Source organism: Brienomyrus brachyistius, chromosome 11 (genome assembly GCF_023856365.1).
Source record: "Brienomyrus brachyistius isolate T26 chromosome 11, BBRACH_0.4, whole genome shotgun sequence".
Taxonomy (NCBI): domain Eukaryota; kingdom Metazoa; phylum Chordata; class Actinopteri; order Osteoglossiformes; family Mormyridae; genus Brienomyrus; species Brienomyrus brachyistius.
The window spans coordinates 23613457-23633136 of NC_064543.1; the positions used below are offsets into that span (position 1 = coordinate 23613457).

The following is a 19680-nucleotide window of genomic DNA, read 5'->3' on the forward strand; positions in this document are numbered from 1 at the left end:
TTTGTGGGTAGAAATTGCAGAAATCTCCCATCCTTTAGATTATTGCTATCCTACCTCATATTTATAATTAAAGGATGTTTTTTGCTTGCTCATTCCTTTATCTAGATGCATGCTGTCTTCACAAACCAGGAAATTAATTATTTACTTGGCTGTAATCTTGCTACGACTGGTTTTCTTTTAAATATTTGCATGGCATCCAGGACATTGTTTTTCTTATGATTAACAGAACATGATTTGCTTTTCATTTTCCAGGTGTTATCTTGGGAGAGCACGGCAATAACAATAAGGGAGCAGTCACTGGAAGTGTTTATTATAATGAATTACAGTGTAGAATGGAGTGGCATTTTAATCTAGTTCAGCAGAATAGTTTTAATTCTTTGGCATAGCACCTGTACTATAGTAGTTGGGTAGTTGGGACTGTAGATTAAAAAATGCTAGTGGGGTTTTTATGATTTTTAACATTTGATTTTGGCGATTTAACTTACTATAGAGATACTCTGGTTCTTCAGGTAGTAATGTTTCCTCACTGAGTGCTCCCAAAGTCACCTCGGTGTCAGTTGCCTCAGTGTCAGTTGTATCAGTGTCAGTCCTCATGTGTTTGCTTACAGTGCTGGACTGACATGGTCCATCATGCTGCCTCAACCCTAAGGCTGGCGAAAGTGGGGCAGCTCCCCAGGGTGTCACTGTTAATTCAGCATCCTTGTGAAGATTCCCAGGACTTTGGGAGTTGTTACAGTGCTTATATCTGCAGTTGCTGGAGAAAGTCTTACCTTTAAGGTCTTTCTTGAAATATGTTTTTAAAAATATATTTAATATGATGTGTCACCAGTGAAGACATTTTAAAGCCCACCACCCCCATACAGGTAAGCTAGGTTAAGTTAAGTGGGGTATAGCCCTGTCAGTGCGATTTTAAGCCCTTTCTTTCATTGTGGATGTTGCAGATCAGATAATCACATTTAGAGATACACACACACACACACACACACACACACACACACACACAAACACAACACAAGTTTGTCTTCATATGTTTGGAGGACCGTCCATTTATTTCTATGGCAAAACCCTAATCCCAACAATGACAGCCATAACCCCTATGCAGTCCGAACCTTAACCACAAGTAACCAAACAGAATACAAGACTTTTGGCATTTTTCGTTTTTTGATTGTAGTCACAGATTTTTATAAAACTGAGTTTCCCCTTGTGGGAACCCAAACTATCAAAATAACAGGTTTTTATAACATTGTGGAAACATTTGATCGGACAAATCTGTGAAGCTTTCTTTTTATAGGTTTGTTTTTGTGTGTGAGTAGACCAAAGTACAGAATAGTCTTGTACAGTATTTAATTTTTCATACCACAACACTGTGTAAGCATTATTATGTGTTATACAGTAATTTGAAGGTATTTGCAAAAGCAAAGCTGTTCCAGTATTTTTAGATTTTGGTGATAAATTTCAGAAAGGAAAATATTATTGTGATCACCAGCACACCCCCACACGCTTGGCTAATTTTCTTGCTGTGACCTTGTAATACCGCCCAAGTGTGATGAAATTACACTCATGACATTTTTGCCTTGTGGTGACTAACATTTTGGCAGTTTCAAATTTGCATTTTGTATCTCAATATAGGGATTATAATGACCATAGCTTTTGACTTAATGGAATTAAATTTAAAATCCAGGTTTATATTTTGTGGTGGACCTTGTAGTTCATACTGTGCACACAATGTGTTTAATCTGATGTTATGATGATTTTCTGCTTTCCACATTTGTACATTAAAGTGATGCTGTCATGTAATAGCCCCGTTTTAATGGCTACGATATAATCGTAATTGGATAAGTTATTGGTGACCAGATGGATGTGGGTAATTCCACCAGAATAGCACAGGCATCCAGAATAAAGTTTTATATGATTTGACAGCTGAATATCTGCTAACTTTTTCACCAGTAATTTATTAATCTGTCTAACAAATATGATTGATAGAGTGACAGTAGATTGTCTTGAAAAGGACTTCTCAGAAATGTAAATATTTTTAGCCAGAGAATGCCTGCAAAACCCTGTTATGTCGGCGATATAGTGTGACTGACAATGATTCTCGTTAGCGAAAAAGGGTTTTGAATATGAACTGATAAATTTATAGGCTGAATTTGACTGAATGCTGTGCTCTATTTTTGCATCTCAATGGTGCTGTTTTTCAGGCTATGATCTTATTTAAATAGGGATTAGTCTGTGAGTCTGCATGCACAGAATGTCTACTGTTTGTCCTCATAAGAATGAGAAGAAAAAAAATCAAAGTCATAGTAGGTGGTCAGCGTTCCCCAGGCAAATGGTGGTGAGTGTTTTTATTCCTAATGATCCTAAAATGTAACTTTCTATTCTGTGAAACGTTTACAATACTTGGATTTGTGAGTTGAGGACACATTTTGCTGGTTTTTAAGCTGAGTGCTACCTTTATGTAGCTGTGTTCTCTTACCGTCAAAGTCTCGGCCGTTCAGTATTAGAATGTAGAGTGTGGGCAGACAGTTACTGCCAACAGGGTCCAGCTCAAAAAGTCTTAAAATCCTTAATTAAATCAAATATCAGTTGATGTACCATAGATATTGTAACCTGGACCTTATGCAAATAAATCCCCATCCAGTCAATAGATGATGAGTCATATTTTTAGTCTTTAAACCACGCTTCAGCAAGGTAAGATGTACTGAACCTGTGAACAGAAGGGTTTTCATGCCTTGAGGTGGATTTGAGGTGGTCTCTTGAGAAGATTTCTGTCCCTTGAGGTGGATGAATTCTTATTTTTTTTTTGCTTTAATAAATATTCCGCTCTGTAATGTAGATTGTGAATATAGATTAATGTATCCTCTGGTCAAGGTGCCTTTTAAAGAAGAATAATTCAGTTGCCTGGGCTTGTGTGAAACAGCTACAATATGGATTGATATGTTGTTGGAGGACCATCATAAAGGGTTTCCTTTGCCCTACTTGATAGATGTATGGATTTTCATAGGTCTGATCAATGGAGGTCTTCCAGTACTATGTCACTATGCTGAAAGGTCGGAGTCTGCTTGACAATACTAAATGAATCCACTGTCAAGTTGCTCCTGTTGCGTCACACACAGCAAAAATACTAGGAACGTTACTTATATGGAGTAAACACACTGTGAATATAAATGTTTGGTGGACAAAGATTGTGCATTTTCTTGTGGCCATTGTGCTCCAGCTATATCAGTCTAGCAACATAATGGACATAAGGCTACAAGAGTCAAGAACAACAGTGTCAAATTTTGTGGTAATACTCCAAATAATATTTAGATTTTTTTTCTAAGGGGATGTCCAGGCATCCTAACAAAAATCCAGTTTGGAAACTCCAGCTCCAAGTAGAAATAAATGCTTTATCTTGCATGTGTTTCTTGTTTTCCATTCCATCTCTGGTCAATTTTTCTTTCATTATGATGCACACTTTGTGCCCTACGTGGTTTGTTTTGATGCTTTCCGTGGCCCCACACGAGCAAAAGTGTGCACTTGCAGTAGATACAGTACGAGCTATTTATGCCTCTGCCTTTAAGGACATTCCTTGGCTGGGGTGTGGTACTGTATGTTACATGTTGCTCAAGTCATTGTTTAATAGACTATTCATTCTTTCCATCTTTGGGAAGCTGCCCAATCAGTGACTGTCTGAGTGGTCAGTCAGGAAGTGTGCGAAGTAGTCAGCCATGTTTGAAAGCTGGTTGGCTAAAACATTTGTTAATCAACCAACAATGCTCCAATTGGCTTGCCTGATGGATTGTTTTGTTCGTACTGACTTTTCAAATGCACTGAAAGCTTTGAATCGTATATGTATGCTGCTTTACCTTGTTGAAATCAACAGATAAACATGGACGACATCACTTATGCCAAGTACACATAGGTACTGTAGTTTTTGCTATCTTTGCTCAATTTAGCATGTTTTGTGGATAATGAACTATAATGGAATTTTATTACTGGATCCCTATGGAGGTATAGGTACCTGTTTCAGCATGCAGTACCTTGCAGAGGTATTGAACCCCCCCCTTAAAATTATCAGATTTCTCACATTCTCACTTTTAATATTTTTTTTTAATTGCAAACTCATAGTCTCTTATAGTAAATTTTCAAAGTCAATATCAATTATTTGTCAGCAAATCTTACAAAGAAATTCAAAAATCTAAAAATGCTGCTTGAGTAAGTATTCAACTCCAAACAGTAGTATTTACACTGGCCAGGGGTGACTTTTGCCCACTCTTCATGGCAGAGTTGCTCCAGATCGTTTGGGTTGGCTGGTATCAATCACTTGCTGGCTGCAATTTTCAAAGAAAGCCTCAAGTTCTCAATCGGATATAGACCCGGACTTTAACTTGGCCCCCTTTGAACATTCACCCTTTGGTTTTTAATCACTAGCTGCTATATTGCTTTGGTCTTGTTCTTAGGATCATTGTGCTTTTGAAAGGTTAACTATTTCTCAAGTTTAATTTTTTTGCAGATTGAAGCAAGTTTTTTGTAATATCTCGCAGTATTTTGCTACATCCTTTCTCCCTTCAATTTTGACACAATGCCCAATTCCTGAAGCTGAAAGTCATCCCCATTACACGATGTTGTCATCACCATACTTCACTGTAGGGGTGGTGTTAATTGAAGCCTGGGTGATGTTATATCTGCACCACAAATAGTGGTTTGAATTTTTGCCAGAAATCTCTGTCTTGGTCTCATCAGACCACAAAATCTACAGTATGTTAGCTGAATCATTATTATACTTTCTGGAAAACTCTAGACATGCTTTCATATAGCTTTTCTGTTTGAGGTCTTCCTTCTAACCTCCCTCCCACACAGGTTAGCAGTATGCAGTATGCACTGCAGCAGTATCCAGTATGCACTGCAGCAGTATCCAGTATGCTCTTGAAACGGTGGACTGGTGCACTTTCACTCCACTCTCAGCCACTGAACTCTGTAGCTCCTTCACAGTGACTATAAGCCTTATTTTGGCTTCCCTTACCAGTCTCCTTTCTGTGTGGTTGCTTAGTATTCAGGGATAGCCTGATCTAGGCAGGTGTGGTGTAGCTTCCAATTTCTCAGTATTGATCCAACAGGGCTTATTGGGATATCCAACCTCTTAGATATTTTTGTACTCTATTCTAAATGCATGCAATTTGATTCATTTTTTCCTCAAACTTCCTTCTAATGTTTTTTAATCTAGATTTTTGAACTTTGCCTTTAGAATGACAGTCTTTCCAATGAGACTGATGGGTGTTCGTGTGTGTGTGTGTGTGTGTGTGTGTGTGTGTGCGGGGGGTAATCATGGGTGGAGACCAACTGTAGGACAGCTATAATCTTTGATAAGGTAATATCTTCCATATTTGTCTTTTTCCCTCTTTCATCTGTAGCTTGCAGAGCACAGGGTGAATCCTTATGCAAGCAGTATTTTTCATTTCAGTATTTTTTACTAATTTAATATGAGAGACAAAGTTTATTAGGGGGATGAATGAATCCAAATTAAATATTGGGAGGTACACATACCCCCTGCTTCCTACGCCCCTGATGATAATTTGTTATTATTTGCACCTCAAAGAGTCACATCTATGTTAAAGCCTGCTAATAACTCAAACTTCCACTTCCCCTACAGTTTTACACCAACGCAACAGTTGTATGACTCACCGGTTTCAGACTGCGAGCCAACAAAATCAATCTTGAGGTTTTCTCAAAGCTTTGGGCCGAGGATTGTCATAGTTGCCAGGTGTGGTTTACACTGAACTGGTTTTGGAAAAAAGGCGGTGTTTTGTGATACATGTGAATAAACAGGAAGTGCTTATTTCACCTGCTGGTCACAATGAAACAATATAATACGTTATTGTTTCTACAGTATTTGGATCTGAAATGATTTAAAATCAATAATTTTATTAAATTTTTTTGTATTTGATCATTTTCAAACGAATCCTTATTCTTAGACTTAATATTGTTTAAGCATGCTGGATGTTAACAGAACCGCTATTAACCTGCAAGCGGGACAGTTTCGGGGCTCCTGTGAGGTAACTACAGTACAGACAAAGACATTTGCCCCTTGCTATGGAAATTTAAACTGCTTTCTGTTTATTGTGGAGTTCACTTATATGTTTTTATTGCATACTGTTAACTATTCAGTGCTTATGCCATTTAAATTGCATTGTTTTGTTGTCTGCTATATCTTATTAAATATCTTAGTTATTATGTTTCACGCAGAGAAAACGAGTAACTAACTACACAGTAAACATGATGTAAATTTGTAGTAATGTATGCCATCAATATTAGGCAATGTATAAACTCAAAAATATTTGACAGATATTTTTCAACCTTTGCTGGCTTATTGAATATGTAATGATATGGACCTGTTTGGCTTTTGAGACAAATCACACTGAAATTGAAGCACTGGTGTTTAGTGACAGCAAAGAGAAGTTGATATAAAACTTAACCATGTAAACTGGATACCTTTATTTGTTACTATTACTATTTTAAGTCTCTTTGATCCTGGAAAGACCACTTCACAAAACATTATATGGATAAAAACGAAATCTTTCCCTATGATAGACCCCAAATAAACCCAAAATTGGAACTTCAAACTACAAACTGCAAATTCGGCTAAGCTATAGTCTTGTAAATTACAAATGTCACTTACAGTATTTTTTTATTTTGATCTCTACTCAAAAAACTTGTCTTTATAAATATATGCAAACTATTGGTAACTAGGCTATTGTTGAGCATTTTTCACTACCTTTTTTGCAAATATGTGACTACAAAGCAATCCTTTTAATCATTTTAAGTTAGGTTTATCAAAATATATATTGTAAAATAGCTTAAAAGAGTATGGATTATATTTACTGAAAAGAAGATGTTTTACATTAAATATTAACTTCCATCCATCCATGCATTTTCTGTGAATGCTTATCCCCTTCGGGGTTGGAATGGAGGGGGAGTCAGGAGCCTACCCCAGAGCATATGGGCTCAAGGCAGAAAATATTAACTTTAGTACTAAAAACATATAATTCACATAAGTGATGCAACATACGTACGTGTTCCCCGTTCATTTGAAAACGGAAGATGCAAAGTTGTGATGCGAAATTAAAAAATAAAAGCAGAGTGAGGACATGTTTCGCAAAAACATAGTTGCTCATTATATTCGCAACTTACACATTTAGAACCATGAAACTGAATGGTTCCAGCTATATAAGTTTCTAGTGCAAGTGTTTGGGTTGATTGAAATAGTCAACTGTTGGCTGGTGGAAACTATTGTTTTTTTGTGGAGACCACTCAATGTTTAAATAAATAATCAAGCAAAGTATTATCTGTTATAGTGCTATCTACTCAATTAACTGTTTTTTAAAAGCAATCACACACTCGATGTCATGTGGTTGTACTCTAATATATCACATGTCCCACTCTCACCAGTGTGGGGAAGCAATAAAAAAGGCCAGTAGGATGTTGGATTACATCTCTAGATGTGTGGAGTTTAAGCCAAGGGTGGTGATGCTATGATTATATAATTCCTTGGTAAGACCCCACCTAGAATATTGTGTGCAGGTTTGGACACCATATCTTAAGAAGGACATTGCTGCCTTGGAAAAGGTGCAACGTAGACCTACGAAAATGATTTCTGGTCTTAGAGGAATGTAGTATGAGGAGAGATTAGCTGAGCTGAATTTGTTCAGCCTCGAGCAAAGGGGACTAAGGGGGACATGATCCAGGTATATAAGATTGTAACAGGTCTGGATGCTGTTCAGCCAAATGGCTACTTCAGTGTTAGTTGAAATACTAGAACTCGTGGCCATAAGTGGAAATCAGCAGGAGAACATTTTCAAATGAATTTGAGGAAGCGCTTCTTTACACAGCATGTTCCTGCTAGTGTAGCGCCAGTTAAAACCCTGGGTTCCTTTAAATCAGAGCTAGATTTTAACAACTCTGAGCTATTAGTTAAGTTCTCCCCAAACAAGCTTGCTGGGCCAAATGGCCTCCTCTCGTTTGTAAATTTCTTATGTTCTTATGTTCTTACAGCTGTGATTCTATCGTAGCCCTGCAGCCTCGTGCCTACAACAAGATAATAGCCATGAAAAACTGGAGTACAACTGCACTCCTTTTCGTATGTTATTGCTTAATTATATTATTTTTGTTGCTAGCCTCCCCATTTGGCAAATTTTATGAGTAGAAGGCCATTTTTTATTGAAATGATCAGGGGCTAAGTCAGGTTTACCTTGGGCTAACCCTTTTTTTGAAGCAAGATGGGAGTCAGGGCCAAAAAACTCGGGGCAAGGATTAAAGAACTCGGGGCTATAGCCCCAAGTGATTGGATCTAACGATCCCCATGATGAGTAGCAGTATTAGGCGCCGATTTATCGTGGGGATCTCAACGAAATTGAAATTGATGGAGGAATTTAGTTGTATAACTTAACCTTTGTCTAAGTCAGTACTGTGGCTGGTAAAATGACCCTAATAAGAGGAGCTATAATTCATAGCCACAATCCAATTAACAGCAATTTATAGGCCACAGCAGTACATCTCACCTTACAGAAAGCCATCTGTTCTCTCTACATTCCACCTGATGTGTTTGTGACTCATCAAGAGTTGGATAATCTTGCTAATCAGCCATCCCATTATCCCATCTCCCATTATTCTTATGGGAGTCTTTAAAGGCCATAATTTACTATGGGGTAAGAAAAATTAGAATACGAAGGGTAAGTCAGTTGAAAAATGTATTGAAAATCATAATTTGTGTTTGCTGAATGCTAAATTTCAGATTTTATTCAGGGCCCAGAACATATTGAGCAATTGATCTTACTCTCTGTGAACTTAAGTTACTACTTGACTTTACTTTGAAAGTCTAGGCAGATGTCTGTGGGAGTGACCATTACCCCTTGAGCATAACCCATGAGCGCGATGCTGAGAAACAGCACTCAGAGTGATGGCAGTTTACAAAAGTTGACTAGTTTGCCTTCAAAACGTTTTCTATGAGAATTTATGCACAGAACAAGATATTGGAGATCCAGTAAAACACTTAACTGATATTCTAATGTCAATAGCCAATGAAACTGTCTCTAAACTCAAAAGGTAAGCATATCCCATGGTCAAAGGACGCATGCCAGAAGGCAATCCAGGTTAGGAAAAAGGCAGAAAGGATTTTCTTTAGACACAGAACAACTGAAAACTGCACAAGGTACAAAATATATAAGGTACACGCTTGTAGAGTCATTAATGTAATGAAGAGCAGAGCTGGAGACACTGTGATTCTAGCTTAAACTCACATACCCCAGCATGAAAGGCCTGGAATCTGATTCGTAAGATTAAGGGAAAGGAAAGTATGTTTCAAATCCGGCACGTTAAACATCAGGGCACGCTACTTAGAACAAAGCAACAAATAGAGAAGTTAGCCGAAACATTTGAAAAGAACTGAAGTAGAGAGAACTTGCTTTGTGAATTCCTGCCTTTTCAAGGTCTGCAGGAAAAAAGGAGAACGACTTTCAAAACATGGAACCCTATAACCAGCCTTTTATCATGGTGGAGCTTTTAGGGTCTTTGAAGAAATCAAATGATCCTTCAGACTGGGCCATACAAGATCTACAGTATTACCAATTCCTTAAACATCTGCCTCATATTGCTTTATCAGTATAGACGCTCCTCTACTTACGAACTTTCAACTTACAAACTTTCAGACATACGAATGTACAGGAAATTGTGTTTGTTAGGCTCCTGTTCCCTGTCCACACCATCAATTTTTTTTTCTGCACGCCAATTCCGCCTAGTACGACTTCCGGCCGCTACTCCCGCCGCACAGCAGCGTAGCGTGCGAACTCCCAGCATCCTAGTTCTTTGTACTTGCTTATACCCTTAAAATGATATTGAATAATGACTTGAAACATAACTCGTTCGTAAGTAAAGGAGCGTATGTAGTCCTTAAATATTTAGTATTTAGTTATCAGTAAGTATTCCACCAGCGGCGTTGCTAGACATTAAGCTCTACTTGGGCACAGGCCCCCCACCCCCCATTACCCATATGATTTTTGAAAGCTGAGATTTTACTGAGGCAGAGCACATAAATACTGGGGCACATGCTCCAGTAAAGGGGTTCTAGTGATGCCCATGTGTTCCTCCCTCCTGGCAAGAAGTGCTATTGGTACTTGTGCTCAAGCCTGACAAAGACCATATTGAGTCAAAAACTACCGCTTAATAGTCTTGACTAGTTATCTGTGTAAAACCATGGAAAGGATGGCTAACATCCTTTAGAATTAGGTATAGAATTATCTTAGAATTAACTTAGAATTATGGTATAGACTAGAAGACTTGGATAAATTGTGTCTTAGGGTATTATCTTTATTTCAAACTTTTTATCTAATAGGTATTTTAGAGTCAGGGCAGGAGATACTCTGTCAGGTTTACACAGATGAACATAGATGAGCCTGCGTCACAGAAGTATTTTATCTGTTACTCTTTAGCATAAAAATTAGTGTTGCAAATATATTTACATCTGTTACAGAAGCAAAAATATGAACACAATTGAAAGGGAACTTCCACTATATTTGAGGGACGCCTGATGTTTCTATGGCTGATATCTCCACAACTAGGCATCTCCCAGCAGAACAATCTAGATGGATAGATAGCTCTAAAACCAGTTTTCAGTTTTGGGGTGAACTGCCACTTTAATCTGGGTTTATTTTACATAAAAACAAAAACTTTGTTTAAAGCATTACTATTTTTAAAATGTGTATACAAAATATTGTAAATGCCTATATTTAAAAAAAGTTGCCTCCGAAATATTTTTGAAATTTCCTACACTGCCTAAAATATTCAAGTTCATGGAGTCCAGGTCTAAGTTAATTAATCCTTTGGAACTAATGATCAGATCTCATCTAAAACACCTAAATTTCGACCTGAACATCCAGGACCAGGCACACATCTGCAGGATCTCATCCTGGGACCTAAAGAAACCAAACATCATACTGAAGCTATCAAAGAACAAAAAGTTTCAGACTCACCCAAACAGTTACCTTGACCTATTTTTGGATGTTAAAATCCATTCCATGTCCCAGTACACAGACGGTTCAAAGTTTGACGACTTTGTCTCTGCCACAGTTGTGTTAAACACCAGTGCATTGGTATTCATATACCAGGATAATTTTTTACAGATTAATTTTTATGGCTGTAGCCTGTGCCGTTTTGGCATTATATTTAAAGCCTGAATATTTTTTTTAATTCCAAATCTAGCCTACAAACACTTGTAGCTTTAAAAACATCCAGCAGTTGTAAAGATTTTAACTAAGCTCACTATCCTTAATAAACAGAATTTTAATATTCATTTCTGTTCAGTCCCAGGTCATTGTAGTGTGCCTGGTAATGACCAAACAGACATGGTCACTCTCTAGGCACTCCCACAGAAGTTTTTACTACTATCATCAGACCTCAGATTGGTACTGAATGGGAATGTAATGCAAATGTGGCAAATTGCATGCATAACGAAGTCTATGAAATTACCTGGTTGTTAATAATGGAGCAGTAGTCAATTTTAAAACTGTTGAGACCAGGGGGGTATTCCATTAAAGTAGACACAGAAAGCCAGATTTTCTCGAAAAAGTCAGACTCAATCTAGCGCCATCTCTAAACTTAGCCTCAAGTCATTCCACTAACGGAGTTCAACTGTAACTAATGAAGGTTCGTACAAGACAGACTTGCATAGCCTCACATATTTAAGAAGCCCAAATGAATTGATGAACGAGTGAACGATCTATGAAGAACACAAAGATATAATCGCTAAAAAAGGCAATACAGTGGCCATAAATAAAGCCAGGGAGTGAAATGTGTGAAATGTTCTGCGTAAATAACTGTTTTTCGTCTTTGCTTTTTACTAATGAACTTTCAAAGTAGACTGTGACGAAACAAAATATAAATATATATTATTGTTCATATTAACAGATTTGGGGTTTTTTTTCAGTTTCAGTCATTGCATTTTATATTTGACCTTTGTATTATAGGTACACTTTGTTTTTATTTTGGAATAATTGGATTGCTGAGATGTGATTTTTATAGGCTTTATTACATTGATTACATGACATGAGTAGTAAGATCATGGAATTTCGTCCGACGGAAAGATCTTTTGGGACTCTGTTCCCACACGTCGGACGTTCGTTGAGACGCCGCTTCACTAAGCGAGACATTTAACCTGGTCCGGAGCAGACTTGTTCACATGCGTAAGTTACCATGGTAACTCAGTGGGAATTTATTTAAGACATTTTGATGGAATGGAGATTCCACTTTAATGAGCCATACTTGTCGAAATAAGTGAGACTTTTCCTTAATCCTGCTTCATGGAATACCCCCCAGGTCATCTATACAAGGTATTGTATTGGTTATACCAAACTGACTGTTAGGGTTATCTTCTTCTGAAGATGAGCTGGAAACAAACCAGTCTCTGAACACAGAACAACACAGACAGCTGTGATGACTTTTTACTTGCTGCAAGGGAAGCCCGGTCCTGACCTCGAGGTGTCAGCCTCTCAGTCGAACTCGGCCAACTTCGAAAGAGGAACTCCCCTCGCAGTGTCTTTTATTGAGGTACACAAACAGGATATGCAACGGACATTGAACATTGTTTGTCACCATGTATAGGGTGGAAATATTCAAGCGACAGTTCTTGAGACGTGTTATTGCTAAATTAAGATCAAGCTGCTGCAGGGTGTTGTTTCCAAGCGTCTAGCAAAATGACAATAAAAAAAGTACATATTTCTCTAACATTGACCCACAAGCTTAAACTTACAGGGGAAGATCTTCCTGTATATCCTGTATGTAAAACTTTTACTATTCGTATTGTTATTGTCCTTCTTTTAACTCTCTTTGGAGTATTTGTCATTTTGCTTATCGAAGACTGAAGTTTTTAATAAAGTCAAGCTAGAGACTTTTTTATTGATAATTAATCTTAAGCACTTACTGCTTTGAAAAAAATTAAAAAGTTTCATGAATTTTTCAATTTATTGATATGCTCCTGAATAAATTATATATATATATATTTTACAAACTCCAGGCTTTTGAAAATGAATAGGTAGACAACTTTATAGTTTTAATAATGTATATATTTAGCAGTTACAAGGACAAAAGATATTAAAAATCTCTGTATTAATGGTAATTATTAAACATGAATTGACAACATGGTGGTTTTGCCTACAGTCCATCATCCAGAATAACTCCTGTGCGTTTCCTCTTCACGTGATCATACATAGCGCTTGTATCCATGTAGTATGCCATCAAAACTTTGCACAGTGTACAAAGTGTTTTAGAAATCATAAAGGCAATTTCGTTAAAATAATAATTTTAAAAAGATTTTGAATTTAAAATATTGACGTGGATGCATTTTCAGCATCGATGTCATCGACTAAGTCGACTAATTGTGGTAGCGCTTGATAAGTTGACAGTCATCTCTGGCATTAGAAAGTTGCTTCTGCTCTCTACATGGCTGGTTCTTGGCCATTCCCAGTGTCTCCTGCATAACCTTCTTCACGTCTACTGGAATGTTGAGCCTGTCTGTCTCACAGACACAGTGGGAATGAAAACTCTGACAACCAAGGAAACTATAGGTGTGCTTTCCTGCTACAATGCTATTTTGACTTTTGTTATGTTTGCCTTGCAATATAGATCAAATCATAATATAATAAAATCATAATGTAAAGCTGCACAAGCTATTCATTAAAATAAAAGATAAATTTATAAAATAATACCTGACACGTAAATATGTAAATGGTAGCTAAATAACCACAAAGAGTATTTATCTATTAAAAAAGTACAGGAGAAAAAATTTGTAAATGCTGTGGGGCTGGTCAGTTCATTAATTAATTATGCATCTTATCAGAATGCCTTGCCTAGCACCGCTAGTTTATTATTCTGTTTAATGTATGCCCCACATATTTTATGTAATAAATAATAAGCATGGCAACTGTGTACTGTTCCTCTGTAAGTGCACATGTTTCGTTAATGTGTCACCCTGAGTGTGTGCCATGTAAATAGTTTATCCTGCCTTATCTACACTGCCGGTTTGAGTGTTTGACATTGGTCTATGTCACATTCCAACAATGAAGGAGGCAGGAGCATGAATGAGGGTAAACCAAAGAGGGGAGGTTTATTAAGGAATGGGAATAGGGTAAACAAAAGTTGATGCGGTCAAACACAAGACAAAACTGCTAAAGGAAATAACTGTAGAACACACTCAGTGACCGGACTGGGGAGCCCAGAACTGGGAGGCACTCATATAGATCACTGATGATGAGCAAACAAGAGGCATCTTGTGTGAATAACACGAGGTGAAACAAGAGGTAAGAAAATTAGCAACAGGTGTGGCTCACCACACTGGGGGAAGAACAGAGGCAGGCATGCAGGGTGTGACAGTCTGTCAAATAAAAGTGCAAATTCTGGTGAAAAAGTATCAATCACCTCATTGAAAACACCCGCTTTCATGAGCTCGCCATATTGGTCTCAGAAGCAGGATGAGGAGTTGAAGATGAGATTGATTACCTGATCTGAGAGCTACAACAGACTAAGATGCAAAGACGGTGCAAGACAAGCAGAAGTAAGCTAACAGGAGACCCTAGGAACCAAGCAATGGGCCTTCCTGGGACAACTCAATGGACCTAGATTGCTTTGCTTGCCACGCTTTCAGTTCCAGCCCAGAGAGTGTGCATCGGTTCCACTGGTGATGAAGACTGCCTTGAACCTTCCCCGATACAGCAGGAAGGAGCTGCTGGAGTCTTACCTCGCTCAAGTGTGCCTTGCCTCATGGCACAATGGCTAGAGCGACCTGGAGACGCTACTCCACCTGGCGCTGGCACTGGAAGGAGAGGCACATCAGAACTTGCTCAGCCTGACGCCTGTGGAACCGCAGAACTATGCCAGAAGTTCTGTCAGTGACTAACACGAAGAAGTAGTGTGAAGGGAGATTTTGGGTGAAACTCTGGGTGCTTGGTGTACTTGGGTACTTCTGTGTGAATGGCAAGACTACCCTCACTTCCCGAGTGATCCAGATGACGTTAACCACCCACGCAAAGCCATGCCGGTGACACCAAAGGCACAGATGAAAATGAAGGAGACTTTGGGAATGACTAGCGTCAAAGCCAATGAGCTGATGGACCCTGCTACTGCTACAGCGAAGCTCGACAGATTGCCTGCAGCTATTTTGCTGCTGCACCCTGCCACATCCTAGTACAGCCACTGAGAAAGCTCCAAGTAGCTGGTGCTGGTAGAGGAAGGTCACTCGTACCATCACAGTGGGTCAGCTGAGCCATGATCTCAGCTACTTTGTGGATTGTGAGGTGGAGGGTCCACCAGTCTGGTGCCCTACTGGGCACTAACCAGCCAGCCCCAACAGGATGGGACGTAACGGGGTTTTGGCTAGCATCGTTCACTGCCATCACAAAGATCAGGCAGACCACAGAGCAGAAAGTGTTTCTGGCTAACATTCGTGATCACTGCACCATCAAGCTGGACCTGCTGCGTCACCTGGGGGCAAACATGTCTAAGGCCACCCTCCGTCTTGTTGCAGACATAGTGCCTCTCTGGCAAAATGCCGATTGAAAGTGGAAGATGGGCACTACAGTGGACCATGATGAGAGGGACCTCCTCACTTCCAGCTGTTCCAGCACCCTCCAGCCGGCCCTTGATTTGTCCCAAGCCCCACAGTAAAGTGGATGCTGTCTCTTGCCTCCCCTGTGAGAAGGGCAATTGCCATTATTGCTGCTGTGTTAGAGAGCACAACCGGAGGTGGGTTACAGCAGCAGCAGAACAGGAGGACATTGACGTGAAGGAACTGGAGACCATCGATCGCTAATGGCTGCAGGGGGAGCAATCAACCCAGTGCTGACCTGAATCAGGAATTGGTTGCAGGTGGTGTGGTGACCATAGGCCCTAAATTGACAGTGGGGGGCATTGAGGAGCAAGATGGGCTACTATACTGGCACCAATGGCCCCTGAATGGCGGCCAGCAATTGCTGCAGCTAATGGTGTCCCAGAGCCTCCACCCTACGGTCTGTGAGCAGTGCATATCGTGACGGGTACATTTGGAGGTCACCAGGGATGACTAACCCCTCTGGTGGGGGCAGTGTGACACCATGGGGCCAGATTGTTAACTGTGCAGGTAGCTAGTATATGTTATTCTGTTAAATGAGTGCCTCTGCATATTTTCTTTTGTAAATAACAAGCATAGCAACTGTATAGTATTTCCCTCGAGGCACATGTGTTTCGTTAATACCTCACTCACAATGACCATGCCATGTAAATTGCTGTCTTGTCTTGTCTATGCTGCTGATTCTGAGAATGAGAATGTTTTGGCACTGGTCTGTGAAATTCAAGCAGGACTTCCAGTGGAAAAATGTAAATCACCTTATTCAAACCACTATGACCCCCAAACTTGGCAGAATATAAAAATATGGGCTCAAAAATGTATGCATATAAAGATATCCCTTTCTACGTTCTACGAATGTTCAGTTTATGCTGCATTTCTTTTATGAAAGACTTACATTAACACCTGTTTTCGCTAACAAAGAAATCCGAAGAGGATTTTTGTTGTTACAAAAATCTGAGAAAAGTTAAAATAGCATTTACTGTTTGTTTATCAGCGAGCCATTTATAGATATGCAGTTATGCAGTTAATGACATTTCAGTTAAGGATGGACCGCATACAGTATGCTATGGTAGTTCTGTAAGATTATAATATTACTGAAAATTTTCTGTTGCCTCAGAATGTTGTGCTGTTATAACGTTATAGTGCATTGCCTCATGCGATTGTGGAGATGCATGTGACAACTAACCTACTGAGCTGCTAGTTGCGTGAAAGTGTAGCACACTATTATTCACAGTACATAATAACAACTATATTACTCATTTTTGTATCTACTATACTGTACGTTTTATAATTATTTAGGCTATACCGTATAACCTAGGTGTGTAATATGCTATGATTTCTATGTTTGTGTACTTACACTCTATACAGTTCTTACACTGTATAGACTGTATATTATTTCTAGTTCAAATAAGCTGTGTTATCATTCTTACTTTCAACTATATTTTAGTGCTATTTTACATTTTTTTTGTATTTTTTTGGTATAATTTTGTTGGTTATTTTTTCGGTCTGGGAACACACAGTTTTTTTCCCCATGTAAATTAATGGTAATTGCTTCTTTATGCCATTTTGGCTTATAAAAGGATTCATAGGAATGCTCTGCTTTCGGATAATGGGGAAAACCTGTACTGTATTTTAACTTTCATGAGTAGTATTAAGAATTAGATGACCATAGCACCTAAGTTCATAGAATTAATTGAAGCTTTCTTTGCACACGTGCCAGGTTTAGCAGAATAACAGCAGTTTGAAATGGACAACATATTGTACATTACAAAGACTTAAGGAAATAAATTTACTACCATAAAATATATAATATTTTCTCACTTCACTATTCTGCAGTCACGTTTTCTTTAGGGAACAACACAAATAGCCAAAACGTTACATTTAATTAAATAAAAAAAATTTTGTACAGCCCGAAATATCTAATTGATAGCAGAAAAAAAGTAAATCGTGTGCACTTTTTGGGGATTACTTTAGCTTGATTTAGTATTTCTGGGAACATTAAACTTGTTTGTACAATATAATATAGGACATAGCCAGAGCATTCTGCATTTCACATTTGCAGTTGATCCACCTAGAAATTGTACAATTTGGTGAGTGCTGGATGGGTAAGGATTAGATGGGCGGAGGAGGTGACAGGGCTCACTAAGCTGTTGTTTCGACAGTCCCGCCATTCTAGTTTTCAAAGGTTTTTCTGGGGAAATTTAGTTTAAATAAAGTAGACTTTTCCTGAAGTTTTTTTTTTATTATTTCTATTATGAATGTTAATGTGAAGATAAACAATGTTGTTCATTTATTTTATTTTGTGAGATGTCTGCCTTAATTGTTGTATCTTGACTTGTGACCTTTTTAATTTTTTAGATGTGGATAGAGTAATTCACGCACCAGCACACATCACACAGAAGTTGGTTCAGCTGTTCAGAGGTAAAAATGAATTCACCTTCCTGGCCTCAGTTCAGCAGAGGTCTTCAACGTCTGGAGTAATATTCTCCATCCACGAGTCTGAGCACAGGTAATTTATCTGCATTCTTATTTTATCTCTCACCTTTTGAACATGCATATTGAAACGTAAATGGTATTGTGTTGGAATACTGACTTTTTATCTAATTGGTTTATAAATAAATTATATCTACTGGAGGAGATCTGATTGATAGTTTTTAGGTCAGCATGGTATAAAACAATCAGTAACAGTGGACCTAATTCTCTGATTTTGTCCTTCACGAAGACCTGCAGGGGAAATAGCAATTGGATTCTGATTTTTATCCTGTCTTGGGTTTCCCACAATAACAGTTGGTGCACCGACAGCACTGGAACTTGCTTGTTTTTGTCCTGTAAACGGTTTCTGTTATAGAGTATTTGTAAATAAATTGCCTTTTTATGCTGGATCATGTGTGATGTTAGAAAGATCATTTTTAAAACCCCCTTTTTTCTCTGCATTTAATGAAATTCTCACCTGTGTAAACAAGGATTTAGTTGCATTACAGCAGGAGATAATTGGTACTCTGGTATGACCCAGTTGTAAACAATGTGGGTGCTTTGATTGGTTAATACCAAGCTTCTTTTGGCCCAGAAAAGACTAATGGGGACCTGGAGAGTGTAAGAATTCAACAGGGTAGGTAGAAAGTACCATTATCACAAATAAATTAGGAAGCAAACAAAAATGTGAAGCATGCACCTTTCTGCTAGTGTTAATGCAGCACCTTTATCCTGATCCATATTTCATGCCCTTCTTAGCAAGGTCTTATCAGTACATACCCCCAAAGGGTGAATAATGTTTTATACTGAAGGCTTAATTATAGCTTTTTCTTTGTTATTGATAGAAAAAAAAATAAATCCCATAAAAGGAGCCAGGTTAAGAAGTGAACTATTCAAAGGTTTACAAATAACTGATCGTCATGCTTCAGGGGTTGTGCATTGTGCATTCTGGCTAGTCACTTAAACACCTGATTGAATTGTTTCCTTAATGGCTCTAATTTAGCAGTCTTCCCCAGTAGTGGCGCTCTATGTTGTTTAAAGAGAGATTAATAACCATCATGCATCTTAATGACTGGGATTGAAAGCCGTCTCCGCAGACAGAAACGAATGGTGCCGTCAGCCCGACATGCACACAGCTCTCTCACACATTGTGACATTCTGTTCGGGGTAAAAAGCAAACCCATCATTACTTATTATGTAATTTTACAGCTTTAAAGATAATATACAAAACTAAAAGGTCAGAATTTTAAAGTGAAGTAATTAAAGTAGGTCTACACATTCTCTTGACTTTCTTACTTTCTTGACTTTCTGCTTTCCAAAACGATATTTCTTATTCCAAACCATTAATAGAATATGTGATGCTTTTCAGTGGTTTTTGGATTACATTCGCTGTTACCAGATCAGAGGATTGGCCGTTTGTTTCTTTTTTATTTTCTATCAAAAATTTATTTCAAGAAGAATTTATGTAGATTGCAGATTTTTTTTTTTTTACCTCAGTAACAACCCATGCTGAGTATGTGTCAGGTATAGTGCTGTCAGTCATCTCTTCGAGCTCCATCTGAAATGACATATTATGTAAAAAAAAA

General features: G+C 38.3%; 1 protein-coding gene across 1 annotated transcript in view; it reads left to right on the plus strand.

Moving 5' to 3' along the window:
• Positions 1-19680, plus strand: part of LOC125704245 (protein kinase C-binding protein NELL1-like) — a 221712-nt gene that overhangs the window by 17780 nt on the left and 184252 nt on the right. Inside the window, exon 3 of the mRNA XM_048969665.1 lies at positions 17981-18131. Coding sequence (XP_048825622.1) covers positions 17981-18131 — 151 coding nt within the window. The remainder of the gene's footprint in view (positions 1-17980; positions 18132-19680) is intronic.